Below are 20,484 nucleotides of genomic sequence, written 5' to 3'. Positions count from 1 at the left end.
GAATATTTTCTTTGAAAAATACATCACCATTTACACCAAAAATTACTCTTAAACAAAAATGCAAATTATCAAAATTTTAAAGCATTTTTAAACATCTGGTTCAAAGTCACTTTATGGGCTTATTGCACATTGCTGAATGTGCGTTTCTATGAGGATCTCCATTAGTGGATCTTATTTCACATAGCTAACAACATTGCCAGGCCTTCACCTGTCCATACGACATCTTCCACACTAGCCGTCTCAGTTTAAGTGCACATATTCATACACACACAACACATCCATAAAAACTTTTAGTGTCAGAAAAACCACTGAGAATAAAACTCACAGATTACTGCAGGTTTAGCCACAATGAACTGTGTTTCCTTGTAAAAGCTCTAACAACTCAATACTCTGGAGAAGAATCTAAAAATCTAGGGGAAAGATAAAACTGTTTTGTTGTTTTTTTCTTTTGGCTGGGGTAAAACTTTTTTTCATTCCTGAAAGCTAAAAGCTCTTGGAAATAAATGCAGCTTGCACATTCTCTGCAGCTTAATTTCCTGGGGATTACACACTGGACATGCTCTAACTAAGGCCGAGAACAGCCTTCTCTGTAGTCACAGCTCTCATTGCTCAGGGCAAACCTGGGTCTCCTCCAAGCACACCAGCCAGGCACTTTTCTTTGTCTTTCTCCTTCAGGGACACCATCTCCCCTCCAGATACCAAACAGAGAAAGATGGCAGAGGGGACAAGGACCAGCTCTAAGAAAGAGCAATTTGGGAGAAAAAACCTTAAAAGGAAGACTACTGCTAGAAAGGATGGCTGATGTTGAGCCAGTGGAAAATTGACAACTGGGTAAAAGACTGTTAGCCTGAGCTGGAAGCAGGGTACACAAGGAAAGGCAGGAAACCAGGTAGGGGGAAGAAGAGTAGGAGGCAACAGATTGTGTTAAGAAAAGGGATGGGGAGAAGCACTGGGGCACACTGGGACCAGACGGAAGTATAAGAGTCAAGGAGCAGAAAGAGCTGGGATACCTGAGCAACTGCAAGAAAAAGTTACTGCCCATCTCTAACCCTCAAAATTTAAGGTGTACTAAAAAACATATGGCTGAAAGTCACCAAGGGAAATCAAGGGAAGACTTGGGAGGGAAAAATGAGAACAGGAGCCAATTAGGCAGTGACATGGAAAATGTGAAGAAACCAGCTGAGGACAATGTGTCATTGCAACATAAAACACGGCCAGCAGGTGAGTCCGGAAGGGAACTCACAGAAGGGAACAAAGACAAGAAGGGAACTTGGAGCAACTCAACCTCCTGCTAAACAGGGCCCAATCCTCTTCCTGCAGCCTTCTAGTTTAACTTTTTCCCTAATGCAATTAGTCTTAAAGGTAGTCAAAACTCCTGTTATTGTTACGCTGCTCTGTATTGTCTTACAGAACCAGATTCAGCCGCTCTCCATTCGGGCATGGATGCAAGGCAAAATGTAGGTGCCACATAAGAGATGGAGGCAATCAAGCTTTTGAACTGGATCCATTTGACTGAACACACCCTGCAAGACTAACCCAAATCACTTCTGAGCTCAGGACTGGTAGAGCCCAGAATTGGACAAATAATTTCTAGTGGACAAGGTGGCAAAGGCAAATCAGGAGCTAAAGCTTGGATCATTGTCACATTCTGCTCTTCAACGTGAAAAATTTTCAATCTTTCAGTATTACTGTCAGCAAACACATGTAAAACTCACTGGAAAAATGTTGACGTGGGAGTCACGGACAATGCAGAGACAATCAATGTGATCAAGCAACTGCCATTTATTAAGCATCAGACATAGTCTTTTATACAAAAAATCTGAACACTGGTTACAAGCTAATTGGTTAACATGCCTTGCCAACAAGCTTTTGATTGGGCATCACACAAAATTTCCTAATACAAGCTGTTACATTTACTTCTGTCTAGCTTTAACCTCAACATCCCTACACTGCGGTTCTGCATCCTGTCTTTTGCCTTATCTTTACAATCACAGAATCCCAGAATCCCAAGGGTTGGAAGGGACCTCAAAAGATCACCTAGTCCAATCCCTCTGCAAGAGCAGGGTAACCTAGAGTACATCACACAGGAACTTGTCCAGGCGGGCCTTGAATATCTCCAATGTAGGAGACTCCACAACCCCCTTGGGCAACCTGTTCCAGTGCTCTGTCACTCTCACAGTAATGAAGTTCTTCCGGATGTTAACGTGGAACCTCCTATGCTCCAGTTTACACCCATTGCCTCTTGTCCTACCACTGGATATCACTGAATAAAGCCTAGCTCCATCATCCTGACACCCACCCTTTACATATTTGTAAACACTGATGAGGTCACCCCTCAGTCTCCTGTTCTCCAAGAAGAGGCTGCTGCTTACACGACCCCTGAGCTACAAATGGTGTGTGATGAAGAAGGCCCAGACTGCAAGGACAGAAAGCCCACTCTTGTAGTTAGATAAGCTGAATCATAGAATGGTTTAGGTTGGAAGGAACCTGAAAGATCATCTAGTTGGAACCTTCCACTAGGGATGCTGGGAATGGGATATTCATTGGGGACTGTAGTGATAGGACAAGGGGTAGCGGGTTAAAACTTAAACAGGGGAAGTTTAGATTGAATATAAGGAAGAAGTTCTTTACTGTAAGGGTGGTGAGGTACCAGAATGGGTTGCCCAGGGAGGTTGTGAATGCTCCTATTCAAGGCCAGGTTGGACAAAGCCTTGGGTGGCATGGTTTAGTGTGAGGTGTCCCTGCCCATGGCAGGGGGTTGGAACTTGATCTTAAGGTCCTTTCCAACACTAACTGTTCTATGATTCTATGATCCTGTGACACCTACCACTAGACTAGGTTGCTCCAAGCCCCATCCAACGTGGCCTTGAACACTGCCAGGGATGGGGCAGCCACAGTGTCTCTGGGCAACCTGTGCCAGTGTCTCACCACTCTCACAGCGAAGAATTTTTTCCTAATGTCTAATTTAAATCTCTCCTAGTGCCTTAGGAAACTGGATTTTACTTGCATGTCTTCTACAGTTCCTCTGTGGAGTAAGGAAAGTCATTTAACCCCAGCTTTCAGCAGTAAACATTTGTCTGAGCACCTGCCATCCGATTCAGTCTCATTTGTAGTAACAGTGAAAACTAACAGGTGCAACTGGAAGTTGTGGTTTGGAAAGATTAACTGTACTGAGATAACGCAGTCCTGGCTGATTCAGTCTGCACCTTCTGTAATAAAAGGGCTTTTAGGTTTTATTCTCTCTGTGCCTCAACTCCCACTTAAAAGTGGAGATTATACCAACCTCTTACCTCACAAGGATGTTGTGAAACTTAATTACATTTGTGAAGCACTCAGATACTATCATGATGGGCACCAGAGGAAAAAACATTAGCTAATTAATTCAAAATAGTTTAAACAGTGTGCTGAAAACAAAGCATCACTCTATAACTTAACAAGGAGGTAGAAAGAAAATACTGAATTGTGCCTTACTAAGCAAAGTCCATTCTGTGGGCTGAGACTGGAAAGGAAGCCTGCAGAAATATAATCCATGTAATTAATGACTATACCCAAGAGCACGAGAAGGCTGGATTCAGGTTGTGCATATTTGCAAGCTTTTGGGTACTTGAGTTTGTTACTTCAATTTTCTTTTCAAATAGAAACCTTCTGTATGCAATAATAGGGAAGATGTACTTAATTTGAACAAGTAGGAACAATTCTCAAACTGCCGTTTAATGAAATTTACTTCTTAAAGGTATCAATGCAGAGAAGGGAGGATGGAGAGCATACTACTTCCAAAATTATAGCTCCACGATAGAAAACTATTCTTCTTAAACCTCTCAACTGTCTAAAAATCCAACTGACTCCAGCTTCCACAATAAAAATTTAATGAACTAAACTGAAAGCTTCTGTCAAGTCCATAGAAATAGATGTACAAGGCCTATTATCAAAGGAAAAAGCAGCATCATCAAGAATTCTGAAAAGCTGCAGGCATCATTCAGTGCAGTGAGCCAGATCAGCTCGGTAAAACACGGGAACCAGTCCAGTGTCATCCAATTTGACTATTTACTACACATCTTCATGTTGCCATCCACACTGGAAGTTGTTTGGATTAATTTGTCAAATAAAGGCATTTTTACTTTAAAAATAAATGCAAAGTGATGTCAAAAAGCAACATTTATACTTCAGCTCTGTAAATATTGACTGTTATAGCAATAAATGATAGTCTAAATGGGATATAAGTGGGAAAATTCCAAACATTTAAATTACAAAACAATCCAAATTACTAAGAAATAGTTATTAGACTCTCAAGCAATCAGGTTAATTGTAACCATCTCAAAACTTTTGAAGCAGCTTGCAGAAACCTAAGTGTGCATCCTTTTGCATGGAAGGTACATAACTAAATCCACATGTGGTACTTCAAAAATATAGTTTGACATTCTCTTGAGCTTTTGCTAATAATTTCACAGGTTTTCATTTATTAAAAATAAAACTATTTTGATGCTGTACAAAACCTCTGTTCCTAAAATGCAAAGACTTTGAGATCTGTAACAAGAAGCCAGCAGGGAGAAAGGGATTTATTAAGATTACGTATTCATCGTATTAACATCTGGTTTAGCACATATTGGAGGGAAAAACATTTTTAATGTTCTGTTTGTGTTTGTTAATGGCCATCTTTGATTTCCCTGGATTATAATAAAGAGTCCTTAAAATAAAAATAATCAATAAAGCTTATGCCTGCTGTCACAGGCGTGAAACACAATATATTCCTGTCCTAAATTATTTAAACAGGACTGTTTAAAATTTATGACATTACCCTGGAAAGAGGCACACAAAGGATGAGTCATATTTTTGAGAATTTTCATGTGTTCTGCAGCAATGATTACTTGCAGAGTGGCTGACGAAATATTTGGAAAGGGAAAGAGTAATCTTTCCAAATCAAGTTACGTAACTTTGATTTACATAAATGTAATCCATTCACTAGGCCAAGCAGAAAAGTAGTATTTATGGCCCAAGCACAAAAACCTAGAGCTCTAGCTGTAATTCTTACTAAGAAAGCAAAACTAGAACAGGGAAGATGAGGAAGGAAGAGGAGAAACTGATCCTTGTGGAGGTAAGTAGTGCTTATTGTGCTGCCTTTGCTGGCTCTGGATGTAAGAAAATTGAATACAACTTAACCTGCATAGAAATTCCAATGTATATTATTAAGATGATTCCATGAAGGGAGCCATAAATTCAGGATACCTTTAAACAGAGCTTACTTTGTGTCAACCCTACCTATTTTTGGTCCTGAGCAGACCACTTATATAAGGAAATGCTAGAAGACATGGAGATGTGGCAGCTTTCCATCAGCAGACTGGCTCCACTTCCTGTTCCCAAGGGACTGCTTTGACCCTGCATGCTGCCTGAAAGCCTCTGCAGCATATGCACCTCCTCTTCCCAACATACCGTATGTATATCTCATTGTGCATGTGTGTGTATGCATGTATATACATGTGCATATTCATCAGAGGAGGATAAGATTTAAAAAAAAATCAAATTTACTTCTGTGTTTCATCTGAAATGTCTTGACAGATGCTCACTGCAGCTTCAGAGCAAAATGATTTGAAACTTAAAATATATTTAACTTCTGGACTGTTGAAAAACATCCTTAGTACCATCCTGCAAGTTCACTTAGGGAACAGGGTATTTTCAAAACTGAACTGTGCAAATTAGCACAGTTATATAACAAAAACTCTCCTGAAAGGAACAGATTTTATCTAGCAGAAATAATTATAACAAACAACAATGGCTAAATTCCCTAAGCAAGCTTAGCTCAGTCCTTTTCTGCACACTCACTATGCAGCACTCGATCACAGAGCTACAAATCGTATTTTCCAGGCTATTGCTGGTCTTTTTGCAAGAGAGCTGGGCATTACCTATCCAGCTGTATAGTCCAACAGCTTTGCAATCCTTACTGCCCTCGACCACTTGCACTCAAGATCCTTTCTGTCATCTGTCACTCTCTCTGGATCTACACAAAGTGGCTTCCTCACTGAGGCTGCCTGGCCTGTTAGTGGCAAAACTAGGAACACATTTTCTTTCTTTCTTTCAAGGCATTCACAGCTGAGAAATTCCTGTTCTGCTCTCAACAGTGCAATATGCCCAGGCTGGGCAGGCTTCCCTAAGAATTCAGTTATTAGGGACTACATCCAAAATGTAACAAAACTGTACTGAAAATGACCAAATTCTGTGTTTGCCAATGACTTATGAATTAGACAAACCTGAACAAGGTTTTATAGGAGTGACCAAACACCAACTTGTTGCCAAATTTCAAGTACTTTTTCAAAAGCATAAGGAAACCAGAGCACTGTGAAGGACAGATGATCAAAATCTCTCAGTTTTTCTGAGAAAACCTGAGACATAAATAAAATCGAATGCATTTATAGAACACACACATTATAGCCTGAGGTAACCCAGTATAAAGTAGCTTTGCCAGACTGATAACTGATGCTACCAATGTCACCTGGAAGTCCATCATGTACAACCTACTGCCAAAGCTTCCTCACAATGCAAAACAATGCGCCCCCTAAGTGAATTCCATATTACAATGAGGAATGCATCAACAGTAACAGTAATGTTACACAATTTTAATCCTGTATTTCTGATACCTGCCACACATAAACGTTTTGACTACACAAAATGGTATTCCTAATAGTATGACAAGTGGGCTAAATAAAATTTACCTGCAAACTGTAGCTGAGTTACGATAAATTATTTTCTTTCACATCTTCAGTGATTAATAATAGATACAACTCAAGACTACTGCAGTAGTTTTTATGTGATACAACAGAGACGACAAATCATGATGTAGTGACTTAACCACATGCAGTCCAAATTCCTCGCTCCCCATCTGCAAACTAGATAAATATCTTGTCCTGTTTCACTGCTAAATTAAAGCTAAACGAGAAAATAATAAAAATCAGCAATTTATAAACTGATTTACTTACTTCAAGCCTGCAGATTGTTTCTGTTTGGAAAGTGCCTTATTTTGAGAAAGCATTTAGCAATACAGACAAGGATCATATAGACATACAAAGTAAGCAAGTGGTGATACATAGAATACGGTGAACAAAATGACTGAGTCTTAACCAGATTGGGTCCTGACATCAACTGAATATGGAGGGGCACCATCATCAGTGGAATTACTTGTTAAGTGACATTTATGTTAAATTATGCTAATGATGGTGATTATGCCAACTATAGATGAAAATCAAGAGCCAGGAGGAAATGGCCAGGAAACAGTGACTTCTTTTTTAACAAATTCTATTTGCATACATTGAAGCACAAAAAAATAAGGTATGATTTTTCAAGTCTCCAGTTTTGCTAAGCAACAAATAGAAACCATAAATCATGTGGAGTAACTGCTGATTAACTATTCAATGAAAATTACAGTATATTCTTCTTGCGTGAATAATACCAAGCCAAACAAGGTGTTGTGCTCACTCAGAGATGTTTGGATACCTCAACAAATCATTCCGTGTAATCACTAGGATAAAATAGTATTAAAATCCAATGGCATGGAGGGAAGGCACAGGCAGTGGGGAATGACAACGCCTGCAGACAGCTGAGCCTTCCTTGGCTTCTCTGACCCTCATCCACCTCCCATCACACATGCATCACAAGCAAGGTTTTCAACTACATTAGCACTGAACTGTAGGTTTTACAGGGAAAAATTCACAGAGACTAATTTTATTAGCTAGTGTTCAATAAACTTCAGGAAATTGTATCTTTCTATGGAGGAAACTTTGCCCAGACAAACTGGATGCCATTTAAGAGCAACCAAAACTACACAGTCAACTTGGGCGACATCAAGGCAAACACTTTCATTTTCAGCAGTGGTAAAACACAGAAACATAGGGCACAGAATGACTGAAATTTCACCATGTGTTACACACCCAGCTAAAAGACTATTATTTTAACTGCTGTAAATGACAGCTTAGCCAGTCATCAATCACAATTCCTCAGTATCACAATTCCTCATTTGTTCCTCATTTTTAACTCCCACTTGGAAACAATTCTCTTTTAATTATAAGCAACTTAATGGCTTTGCTTACTGGAAAGCCAGTGGAAGCAAAGATTTCCCAAAGAGGATAGTATGGAAGCTCTATGTATTTTCATTGTATAGGGGGAAAAATCCAAGCTGGAAAATGTGAGAAATATAAATGAAAGAACGGAATTGAAGATAGTGAGGTGGAAGATGCCAGAAAATAGGAGCATGACAAGCAGGAGTAGCTATAAGTAGTCTCTCCTGGTCTTGGAGTACTTCTCTCTCCCACCATTTTTACCTGTTAAGAATTCTGACCTAAGGCAAGCACATCAACTGAGATGATTCCACAGAAGTCAAAAGCTTACGGAGGGAAGCAGGGAGGAACAAGAAAAGATAGATAATTAGGGAGCAACTGACAAAATTACAGACTCATCATTACACAATTACTCAGATGAAGTTACACAAGATGCTACAACAATTATCACAGAGTTATCATAGTTACAGTTTTTTAATCCTAGGTATAAGTCTATTAGCTGTTGGGAATTAAATTCCTCCTGAAGCCTGATTATTTCAGTTATCCTAGTGAAAGGACATGAACATATGGCAGAAATTTGTCCTTGCCTAAAATTACTCTGCTTGTACTATGTACATTATAAATATGCAGATAAGGAATGGAACTGCCAGATGTAGTGAAAAGAATAAGAGGATAGGAACAGGATGAAAGGAGAGCAGGGCTTCCTACCATCCCTTTCACACATGCTAACAGACTATCATTTGCTGGAACAGTAAAAATTTATAGCACTTTGAGGTCCAGAAGGCCTAGCCACAACTGCAGTACATGTATCCACATTAAGAATACACTGAAAATAAAACAGGAACAGGCATTTCGAAGTGAGAAGTCTGACTCAGACAGATAACCTGATACTGTAAAGCAGATGTGGAGTGAGAAAGAAATCCAGATCCACCAGCATGCAAAGGTAGGACATATAGTTAGCACCATATTACACTCACGGAGGAACAGAATGTCACTAAGGCAGAAACATTTCCGTAGTGAAAGGAAATAAAATGTCACTGGTAAAGAAGCAAGCATCACAGGAACTCAAGAGATGTCTCCCCTCACCCCAAGCTCCCGTAAACCCAAAGGAAACACACAGAGAACAAAGCAAATGAGAAGCATGAACTAGTTCAGATCTCTGAACTAAAGGTGCTGTCTGCAGGTAAGAATGAAAGGCCTTCCACCACCAAGTGAGACAAAGCCAGAATAAGCAGCTACAGAAGAAAGCTGATTATAAGGAGACATCTCTTACCAGGCTGGTGCATTTTACTTTACTCATTTGCATCCTTCTACCAATATCAAGAATACAAGGGAGACTTTGCTCTAGCCAGAGTCCTATTTTTGCTTCTACTTTCCTGCTAGTTCAGAAAGGACTACAGGCTTTCACAGACTGGGAATTCCTCTGGTTCTAGTCCTCAAAATAAAAATACCATGCCAACAGAAATCCTGGAGGTCACCTCTTCATCTAGCTCAAGGAGAATTGAGCAGGAAATATTCTAGTCTTTAGAGGATTTTGGTAGCCAACAGAATAGTAGCTATAATACAAAACCACTGCAAGACAATAAGCCACATGGGAATTATTTTCTGAACTATTCAAAACTTGTTCATTTGCTTAATATGTAAGGACAGAAACAATAAATAGCAATTAATTCCTTACCACTGGAGAGCAGAATTCTGGTTTGCAACTGAAAGGATAAGATCAAGCATTTCCAAATTGTAAGACGAATGCAGAGAATTTAGGTCTGTTTCCCATTTCTGAGAAGTAGAACAAATAAATTCTTATTTATTAAAGCAAATATTTTGACTCTCATAAACTCAGGGAAGTGAGTATCTCATTGAAGTGCTTCCAACTACACAAAAACAGGTCGATGTCTTTGAACTGAAAAATACAGCACAAAGCCAAGGACTGCACAGAATAGAGGCCACTTATTCAATCATCACTCTCGGCACACACAAGAATTTCCCAACAGAACAAACACAGCACACTCTTCTTTAGAAAACAACTGTAAACGTACTGCAGAACTCCATACTGACAACATCTGTTTTCACTGTTTGTATTTTACTCAGTTTGTAGACAAAAGACTTGCTTCCTTTACTCTTCCTACCTGGAACCTGTTAAACCTGGGCACTGACAGTCAAGATTATTTCTCTAGTATCACTATCATAAATTTTTAACTACAGTTCTTTAAGCTCCACTAGCCTCAATCAAACATACATGCTTCCAACCTTCAGTTTTTAATAAGCATTTGTCCCTGTGGCTACAAAGGTAACCTGATTCAGTCAGAAGACCAACAAGGAGGTGCAAGGCTTGCCTCATTCACAGTCTGCTGATGCAGTGTCCCACGCTCGCAGGCTGAGGTTCTATGGGAATGGAGAAAGAAGGAAATTTTGGAAAATAGTGATGACAGAAGTGGCAGTTACAAGCAGCCACAGGAAGAAATATTCTCCTCCCTGTTTCTTTTGTTCTTTCTGCTGTTGGAGCCCTTGGAGATGAGAGGCACAGAAGGGACTACATCTCCTTTGTTCTCTCCTTTTCCCTGTTGCTGTGCTTCATTTTCTTGTGCTAAAGGTTAGAGGAAGGAGAAAGTATTCTTACAAGGAATAAGAAGACAGAGATCTAACGCAGTTCTGGATCCATTCACAACAGGCAGAAGACTAAGAATTATGAAGAACTCAATCACCTGAGATTTATGCTTTCTGGCTATTTTTCTTACAGTTTTCAACGTTGATCATAACTGCAGAGAAAAAGGCTGCTACTAGAACAGACAGAGGAATCAATGTCTTTTTCATTTGGGGCTTTTTATTTGAAACTAATTGAAAGACCAGAACAACACCATTTCTAAAAAGTACCCAGAATAACACATAAACCTCTGTTGCTTTCAAGTCACATGTTACTTACATACAGACACTATTTCATTTCAGTAGCTTACAGTCATAGAGATATTGATCAAAGGCACCTGCAATTGTCTTGGTTGCACATGCACTCTAGTAATTATGCATGCAAATGAAGAAATTAGACATTTCTGTGGTTGATCACCAGTATAATTACTATAACTGAATATATGATCGTGGTAACTGTACACACAAATTACACATGCATGCAGTTAAAAACCAAGCGTTGCATTCACTGTCTCTATTCTGATAACATCCTATGGAAACACTCCTCCACTTGAAACAACAAAAAATAGCAACTTTTAAAAAGATGTGCATTTACTCAACTGTCCACTGAACATTAAAAAAATATAACAATCCAGTAACTTTGTTTTCCAAGCTGATAAAGAATCATATATCAACAAAATCTCATCACTGTTGGAAGATTTACCAACTTGAAAGGAATAAAACATTTAAGCCTCTTATTCCTCCTTTTTGTATGTATTAACCTGTAACTTCATCAAGATATTAAATGATTATTTGAAAAAATAATGTATATGATCAGAATTTTTAAAAATAACAGAGCTAAATTTGCATTAGCTCATCATAACTCTAAAAGAAAGAAAGAAGTGGAAAGATTTTTGAAGTTTGGATTTTTATCAACCAAAACACTTAACTGTACAAGCTTTAATTATACTTCAGATCAGAAAAGTTGGTGCATTCAAACCCGTATGAGGTATTTTGTAAGGTACATAAACATCAACATGGAAAATATGCTTTTGTCTCTCAAGCCCAGATTTTGATCCATCCATATTAACATCAGGAACGATTTTGCTGGGGCAAAAGCATTTATTATTAAGTATTTCAAAGAATATGACAGAAGTAATAAAATATTTAGATATTGCTGTATTCTGGCAGATCACGGCGTAGTCGTATTGCCTTCAGCTTCTCTACTTTGATTTTTGTTCGCAACAGTTCTTCTTCTAGTTGCTGCTTTCTTTTCAAACCATCCCTTTTTTCTTGGACATAAAGACCAATTTTTCTTTGATTTTCTAAAATTATTTGATGCTCTTCTTTCAGCATTTGTAACATCTGTGGGTCATAACCACACATTGGTCTAAAACGTTCCCCAACCTCAAGCCTAAAAAATTCATCTCTTCTTGGTACAGGAGAGGGAGACATCATCACTCTCATATCAACTGAAGATACTGATGTTGAAGGAGACCTTTCCATTATATGCACCAGCTGGTGTTCTTCCCCTTGTTCCAAGTTCTCATTTTGCTGTGAGTCTATAAGCAAAGAAGGAGGAGGTTTGACATCCTCTTCTGATTGCAATTCCATCATGACTGTCGCAGGATGGTGATCCAACATTGCCTGTGGTGAACTGGTACCAGCAATTGTTTCTTTATCGATACTAGCACTAGAACACACAAAATCATATTTAAATAATCCATTAAAAACTATTTTTTAAAGGCCATAAGTAAGCAACACTTCATTTGAAATACTACTCTGCTATATATGCTTAGGACTATACTTCATTACATGACCACCACCTGTAGCCCTCCTTCTTTTCACTGCACATACACAGCCCTGTCTTATCTGGATTCTATTGCTATAAAAGCAGTATAGCCAACAGAGTATGTCCCTCTGGTAATTCTGGTATGCCCTTCTTTCGACGCTGGAGAAGCAAAAAGGGTTATTAGTGACAAATAAGAATGAAAACAAAGCAGCAGCAAATCATGCAAGTGACAGAGGAAAAAGTATTATAACATGTAATGTGATTTTAAAAGGGCATTAATTTAGATTGAGTGAACTTTGGCAGAAACATTTCCATCTCCCAAACTTGTTCCCTGTTTCTGATTCACACACCCAAGTACTTATTTGTTGGGGGTTTTTTATGTAAAACAATCACTGAATAAAATTACACAAAGAGCCCTGGGAGAAGAAACCAGAACCCAAATGACAGTCCTGCCAGTAGATTAAGGAATCAAGCTAATCCCCGCTCCTTCTCTTTGAATCAGTGATGTTAGTGTTCTGAAGCTTCACGAAAAGACACAGAAACGTTTCCATTAAGAACAGCCTACAGTTCTGTGCATTTCTTTTTGAAAGTACAACACCCACTTGACTCATCTGTCTTTGTGTAAAGCCCTTAGTCAGCAGCACCTCAAATCATGATTTAACATTACATTACCTTTGATGATAATGATGGCTCAAGCTGCTCCTGCCACTTCTCTATCATCAGTTCTGTTTGAAACTCTACACTTCTGCACATCACTCCTTTATTCAGGTTATGCTTTTTAAAGCCAGATCAGCTTCTTGCTCTATGTTACAGCACAGATCTACAAAGAATGCTTTCAGCATAACTGAGAAGGCAGTATAGTGTAACATGGGAAAAGGAACATGTTGACTTTGTACAGTGCATCATCATGGCCTTGAGAGAGCAACAGAGGCTCTAACTGGTGGTTGAAGATAAAGACAGACATTCCCCAGCTGTTGAAGAGTGAGTTCCTGTGAACAGCTAACGGCAGCAGGGGGATCCATGATTAATGTAATATTCACTGGTGCTTCCCAATCCTGCAGGAACTGAGTTGCTTTCTATTCAATTGGAGGGTGGGAGGTGTTTGCTTTCATTTTTTAAACTCATTGTGAATCCCACTATCCACAAATTGAGAAACACTATCTGATTATTAAAACACCATCTGATTATTAAAACACCAGCCTGGGTAGCCATAGATGTGGGTTCAAATTCCCAGAAGCAAAGAGAAACCAAAGTTGTACATCCTATTTCTCATTAATTGCACTAACTCCTTAATCAAAAGGTGGCATGATCACCTCTTCTGCCTCTTCCATGGTCTTCAAAACTCTTGGTTTAAAAAAAATAAGCAGTCATGGTTGCAGTTTCTGAAGGACCCAGATCTAGCCTGCCATTCATTAACATGAAAGTGCATTTTCTAGACTAAAAGTATGAAGGACTCTAAATACTCAATTGCAAAAGCGTTCAACTGGGTCAGAACAATGTGCTTGCCAAAAATTAATCCTGTCAACCACCCAAACCATTTTAACTGAAGATTAAAAAAAAAATCCCAAAACAACGAAAAAACCCCACAAAACCAGAAATCTCTCTGAAGCAAATGTTGAATGTAGACTTTTCATCTGTTCTCCAAAGAAAATGCTACGATAATCTTAATTCTATTGACTGTTACCTGAGCTGCCTATAGAGAATCAATTATATCATCTTACTCCCTCCTCCTCCTGCCACAAAGCTTCACCTTTTCCTATATATTTGTTTCTCACATTCCTTTTACTCCTCTCACTGAGCATCGGAAGTATTATCCTGCACACAAATTTTCACTTGTTTTCCCCAGTGCTGACTGGAATTCTGGTCTAAAACAGCTTCCCTCCTCCTTATTTGCTGGCTCCTGGCCAGCTTCTAGCCTGAGAAAAGTGGAAACAACCAGCAGGAGAAGCAGGTCATTCTGACAAAGGGAAACAGAGAGAGCAAAAAGAGAAAGTGAGAGAGGTTAAAGAGAAGAAAGATAGGTAAGGTTTAGTTGAACATAGACTAGAGCCTCCAAACAGTGAAAAATCCATCTCTTTAGGTGTAACCCTCACAGAACTAGAAAATTACCAAATCTTCAGGTAACTCTGATGAAGCTGCTCCCCCCCCCCTCAATCTCTTAAGAGGAAAACAATTAGACAGCAAAGAGAAAATGAAGGAATTGAGAAACAAAAGAGCCGCCTGTATGGTGGTTACTAATGTTGTTTCTGACAACTTGTCTGAAAGAAAGGCAAACAACAGTTACCACAACTGGGGGATGGTGTTTATAACCCTGCAGGCACTGGTGATTCACCAGGTTTTGTTTAATCACAGCGAGCTAGAAATTGCTTAAAGGTGCGATTAAGAATTTGGATTCAATGTTGTTCAAGTTGTATTCCCCTCCTACAAAACCTGAGCCATATCCTGGTGAGTTAAAACCCAATACAGGATTTGGAAAATTTGGGTAAAATGCCACTCAGAGTTAAAATTAGAACTATCAAATAATGATGTATTTGAGCAAAGAAAAAAAAACAATTTTTTAAATTATACTCTTTTCCTCAGTGCACTGTGTATTGGCTGTTCCTAGGAAAAACCATTTTGGGTAGGCAGTAAATGCAAGTCAATGTTCCCAGACCCATAAGGGACTGCAAAAAATGTTCAAATTGTAGGAGACAAACTATGGAGATCATTAGCTCTTAATCATTCATGAAAAGCGTCAGTGCTTTTTATAAGCTGATCTACAAACCAAAGTTCTCACAGTGTTTTTTTTTTTCTCCTTACAAAAGTTGGTAGTCAAGACACTGCAACCTTTATTAGTGCAATTAAAAGCCTCATTTTGTTCCAGAGAATTCTTTGGAACGGTTCCTCCAGGGGCATTCACCAGGAGCTGCAGCACAGCCCAGTTGCTTCAGACTTCTTTACGCAAAGGACCCACAACAGCATATTTTTAGAGCATCTGGCATGTTGGGATTTAGACAATTGTTACCATTCAGTTCAACCAGTGGCACCATGAATTCAATTCAGCCTGTGTGCGCATGCCAGCTTTTCTTAGAGCATTACACTGCTGCACTGATTATCGCTGTGTCTGGTTAAAATACGGAAAGTTTGCTTCCCATTAATCTGCTTGGGAAAATAAGAAAAATCAAAGCTTTCTTAAGGTTGCTGGGGAGTTATCTGTCTTCCCCTTTTCCTCTTCCCCAGCTTAGTTTTGTATCTGGAGGAACCAAAACCTGACCCAGGCATTTTTTGATCCCTCAAGGACCAATACAGAACCAGCAGAGTGTTGCAAGTCAGATATGAGGGGTATTAGCCAGCTGTGCGAGAAAGCCTGCATGCTGCCTGCCTGTATTATGTCTGGCTCAAATCTAGACAGTGTGTCTCACTTTACTGAGCAGCAGGGAAAAAGAATACCTACCAAAAAAAAAGAAAACTTCTAGTACTGCACCTCTCAGTTTCTCTTTGTATTTACCTATCCAACGACAGAGAACTGCTTGGAGTTTAGACTACAGTTAGCTTTGCTCCAGTTCCAGGGAACTATCCTCCATGCAAGAAAAGTATAATGTAAAAAAACAAAACATTTGCACCCACAAAGGCACTGTGGTGTGGGGAGGCAATTTTATTGTTTTTTGAAAAGGAAAGGGATTAGTTAAAACATAACACAGTTAAAACATAAACAGAGTAAATGAGAGACAAAAGGTGTATAAGCCAAGGTTTCTTAACCCTGCGAAGTAACTTTATTAAAAATTCTCCATAAACTGGTAAGTTTCATATGTTGCAAAATGACTGCAGTATTACCTTAAATGGAGGAGAATTGCCATCACTTTGCCCGTGTTTGAATAATCTGCCTATTAAAAGGTAGGGGAGGGGTCGAGGTTGGAGCTACTATTTCTCTTTGCTTCTCTCTTAACCCTCACTTTCCAGAGTATGATAAAGACTCTGAAACAGTCTTTGAAAGAGAGCTGAAAAAAACAAAAAATGAATGCAGTGCTAAGTCACCATAAAGCTTCACATAAAACAAAAGCAGTATTATTTTGTCATTGTTCCCCACTGGGGGCTTTTCTCAGCTACACATTGCCTTTAGGAGCCTGACCACAAGCAAAGAGTTACAGAGTAGATAGGAGGCGCCATACTTTTCATTCAGTAACAAAATAAAAAGAATCATCTCACCTTTGAACACCGCTCCTGTCTCTTAAACACACATTGGAAATCTGTGGAATCATCTCCACAACTTTCTTGGTTGGCTCGGAAATGCTGCTTTTACAATCTGAGTGAGTCTCCTTTTGCTGCAATAGCTCCTGTTTGGCATATTCTTTGAGCCTCTTGTACAGCGTGCGCAGGCCCTGTGCAGTACGAGGAGGGCGATCTACTCCGATGGCATTGTAGTTATCAGCTATGATATCCCAGCATTTGTTTTTTTCCACTATTACAGAATGCTTATTAGTATGTTCCTCAAGAATTTTAACGTACGGCTTCACGAGTTTTAGCAAATCGAGCTTTTCAGATAAGGTAAAATTAGAAGATCTGGCCTTCCCAACCATTGTTATCTTTGAATTAAGGAAGCCGTTTCTGAAGCCACCATGCAGTCCCTAGCTCTGCTCAGCTCTTTTTCACAAACAGAAAAAGATCAGGCTTAACTAGGCTAGTCTCATTTAGGCCCACGCCTACAAGGGAGGGTTTATTAAAATTCCTTCAGCTTAAGCTGACGCAGGTTCAGGAAATCTGCTTAAGCCAAGCCTGACCTACATAAGGCTTCAGACTGAAGACGACGAGAAGAAACAAGCAAAATACACTTTTGTATGAAGAGACCAGGCATACGCAGGATTTAGAAACATAAAGGTTTAAAGATTAGCACATTACCCAGCTAAAAATTACCTAATTTACCCTGAGTAACAAGCTCTGACACATCTCCCTAGCTCCCTCGCACGTATCTCAAACTGAAACCGCGCTCGAGATGATTTTACATGTAACGACGTCCCCAGAAAAGCAACAATTGCTTTGTGGAACGCGGAGCGCGTTCCGGGGTGCGGGGATACCGAGCTAGGCGGGAGAGCCCCCGGCTGGCCGCGCCGCCGCCATTTGCATAGCGCTGGTCCCGCTGTCAATCAGGGCGCGGAGCCTGCAGCCGGGTTGGTTACACTCGGGCTCCGCTGTAAAGCTGAGCTTCCCCGGCACTCGGCGCCCGCCGCCGACACGACGCGGGGGCTTCTTAAAGAGCCCGCTCGCTCCGCGGCGGGGGAGCGCCGCCGAACACCGGGCAGCGAGTGGCGGGCGCTCAGAACCGCCGTGTTAGCGCTACTTGGGCCCGCGGCCGTGACGCTGCGATCGGGCTCGCCACGGCCGAGAACGGAGCAGCAGACCCGGGCTGCAGGCGGCACAGGCCACCTGCGGTCAGTCGCGACAGATTTACTGGAGGCATTACAGCGTGTGGGTGCTGGGATTTTCATTACATCCACCTACATAAAATAACCTGCTGTTATAACCACACTTCCAGGCGTTCTATCGGGATAAACCCTTGATCCTCATTAACACACTGTACTTGCTGTGTGCGTGCATGCCTAATGTCTGCTCGAAAACACTGCACCTTAAGCCAAGTCTTCACGTAAAAATGGACGCAAGGCTTTCTTCTGTGGTCTAAACTACATCAGCAAATGGGAGAAAGAACAAAACCTGAGGCTGTAAGGAAAGGTGCTCTCAAACAGAGACCAAAAACTAAGTTTGAAAAGCGACATAGGTGACTGCAGGTGAGAGCAAATACCATCTGAGATAGTGGCAACCGCTTCCTAAGCTTAACATGTTCAGCCTTGAAAACAAGGGAGCCAAGGAGGGGGGTGAAGAGCAGTAATTACAGTTTGAAATATCTTAAGGCTATAAAGGTCTAGGTATAAACTTGTTTGCTCTGAGGGGAAAAAAAAAAAACAAACCAGGCACAAGCCCTATTCAAAACAACAAACTCGAACTAAACAAAGGGACACTTTTAACTGCTAAAAATCAATTAGCATTTAGAATAACAAGCCCATTTGGAACCATTTCTGAGACACTTGTCCGTACCACCTAACCAAATTGTGAGCAGTCCACTTTGCTGGAATTGCTTTCAAGACAAAATTAAATAAAGCATTTTATAGTCTGAAGCCCATCACACTCGAATTTAAGAAACAAAATACTCATGTAGTGAGAAGCACTGTATGAAAACCATCCCTCTTTAAACACCTAACCCTTCCCTATTTCACAACACATAGCTCTGAACTAATACTAAGAGGCTGTAACCCTCGGCTGTTGAAGCAGTTGTGCAGTGCTCAGTCTCTTGACTTTTTAGTGGCAAAAAGAAAGTAGTGAGCATTACAATGCGCGATTAAAGGCTCCTCCCCACAGACACAAAGAGCACAGATGAACAGCATTATGAAGAGGAATCCCAATAACCCAAATAAGAAACTGAGCCCTCGGCCCGGCTGCTCTCAGGGCTGTCAAGAAACCGGCAGCCCAGCATGCCAGGGCAATTCCCAGGCAATGGGGGAGCCCAGAGGCTCTCTCTAGATCACCTTGCAGACTGAAGGAGGGGGTTACAGGGTATAGGGCTCATTATGACATGGCAGGAACATTCTGGGATTGCAGAAAGCATAAAATATATTTAGAGGAAAAACCTAATGCAAGAAAAGGGAGGGATGCTGCATGGGTACCTGTGTCAGTGGGTGATCTCTGGTAAACACCAAGCTGCACTAGCTGGCAAGTAGAAATGAGGCTTGGGAGCCAAGGATTAGACAACCATGAGTCCAGGCTGATACACGGGTAACCAATGTACAGGGGGGTAATACAGAGAAATTGTACAAGGGAGTTAAAGGAATTCCTTTGCTTAAACAAAAGTATTGTCTGTCCTAAGTACCTGCCATTGCCACCTTGCCAAGGCATTGATTACTGCTGGAGGGGAAGAAGCAGATGCTAGTTCTACTGACAAAATCAGATGAAAGGGCCTGCGATAAGCCTGGGAGAGGCAGACTGGGCGACCAAGCCTTAAGACCATGACAAAAGCACAGATGTTTGGTCCTACTGATAAGCGGGGAGAGGCAGACTGGGTGCCGACTAAACCCTAAGGCCAGGTCTGAAAGTTAAAAGGTGTAAAGGTTAAGAAGAGGAAGACTCATTTACTTCATCTTGAAGACTCCTACCCACAGGAGGAAGACTCATTTACTTCATCCTGAGACCCCTGCCCATGATCAGAAGGGGCACTGCACAAGTGCAAAGGACCGTCCGGCTCATTATAATACGAAGCGGGGATAGATAATAAATATGTATAGGCGGATTGAGCAACCTCATGTCTATGTATACCTTAAGAGAATAAATGTAAAGGGACAACAACCCTGAGGTGTTCATGCTTTGCAGGAGCTATCCCCATGCACCTCAGCGCTGAATAAAAAGCATACCTACTTTACAACTTTAACTAGCTGTGGAGTCTATCCGCGCATCACAGGCCAGCTTTGGAGAGACCAGAAGGTCTGAGATTTGGCTGCTGGAGGGACCAGGACACCTGGGGATTGGGCACTGGTAAGGACAAATCCAGACCAGGTGCCAGAGAGACCCAGTATAGTCTGTGGGGCACCTGGAAGACCAGGGAATTGAGGGACCAGCTACAGAGCAGAATAAGAGACTTAAGGCTACTTTCTGGAAAGATCAATCCTGTGTATGTATGTATTTTCCATAGAGGCCTTCATCTCAGTCAGCTAGTGAAGGGAAAAGATGAGGCCATTGATGCTGGTTGTGTTTCCCGGAGTGCTACATTTTTCTGCATGGCTGGCCATGTATGGACAGGGTGCACACACACACATGTGCCTCTTGGGAATGCATCCTTGTGGAACTGGCCACAAGGAGCTGCAGCAGTCTCCTCTATACTGTGCTACCAGATACAGCGACTCCTAATATGGACCTATCTAAACTTGTATTACTCTATCACCTTACTACTTAACGTTGCTGGAGAGACCAAGTTTCCACACTAATGCAATTAGAGCAAAACACCGCTACAAA

The 20,484-nt window shown here is 40.7% G+C and overlaps 2 protein-coding genes across 3 annotated transcripts in view; both read right to left on the bottom strand.

Moving 5' to 3' along the window:
* Nucleotides 1-20,484, bottom strand: part of RAD54B (RAD54 homolog B) — a 67,800-nt gene that overhangs the window by 32,787 nt on the left and 14,529 nt on the right. The gene's annotated exons all lie outside the window — the stretch shown is intronic.
* FSBP (fibrinogen silencer binding protein) lies at nucleotides 10,860-17,079 on the bottom strand. The gene is made up of 2 exons (XM_005150864.2): nucleotides 16,639-17,079; nucleotides 10,860-12,354 (listed from the first exon to the last, which is right to left on the bottom strand). Exons 1-2 carry the CDS (start codon nucleotides 17,007-17,009, stop codon nucleotides 11,829-11,831), a joined length of 897 nt encoding a protein of 298 aa, XP_005150921.1. The 5' UTR covers nucleotides 17,010-17,079; the 3' UTR covers nucleotides 10,860-11,828.

Source organism: Melopsittacus undulatus, chromosome 1 (assembly GCF_012275295.1).
Source record: "Melopsittacus undulatus isolate bMelUnd1 chromosome 1, bMelUnd1.mat.Z, whole genome shotgun sequence".
Lineage (NCBI taxonomy): Eukaryota > Metazoa > Chordata > Aves > Psittaciformes > Psittaculidae > Melopsittacus > Melopsittacus undulatus.
This window is presented reverse-complemented; position numbering and strand designations above follow the sequence as displayed.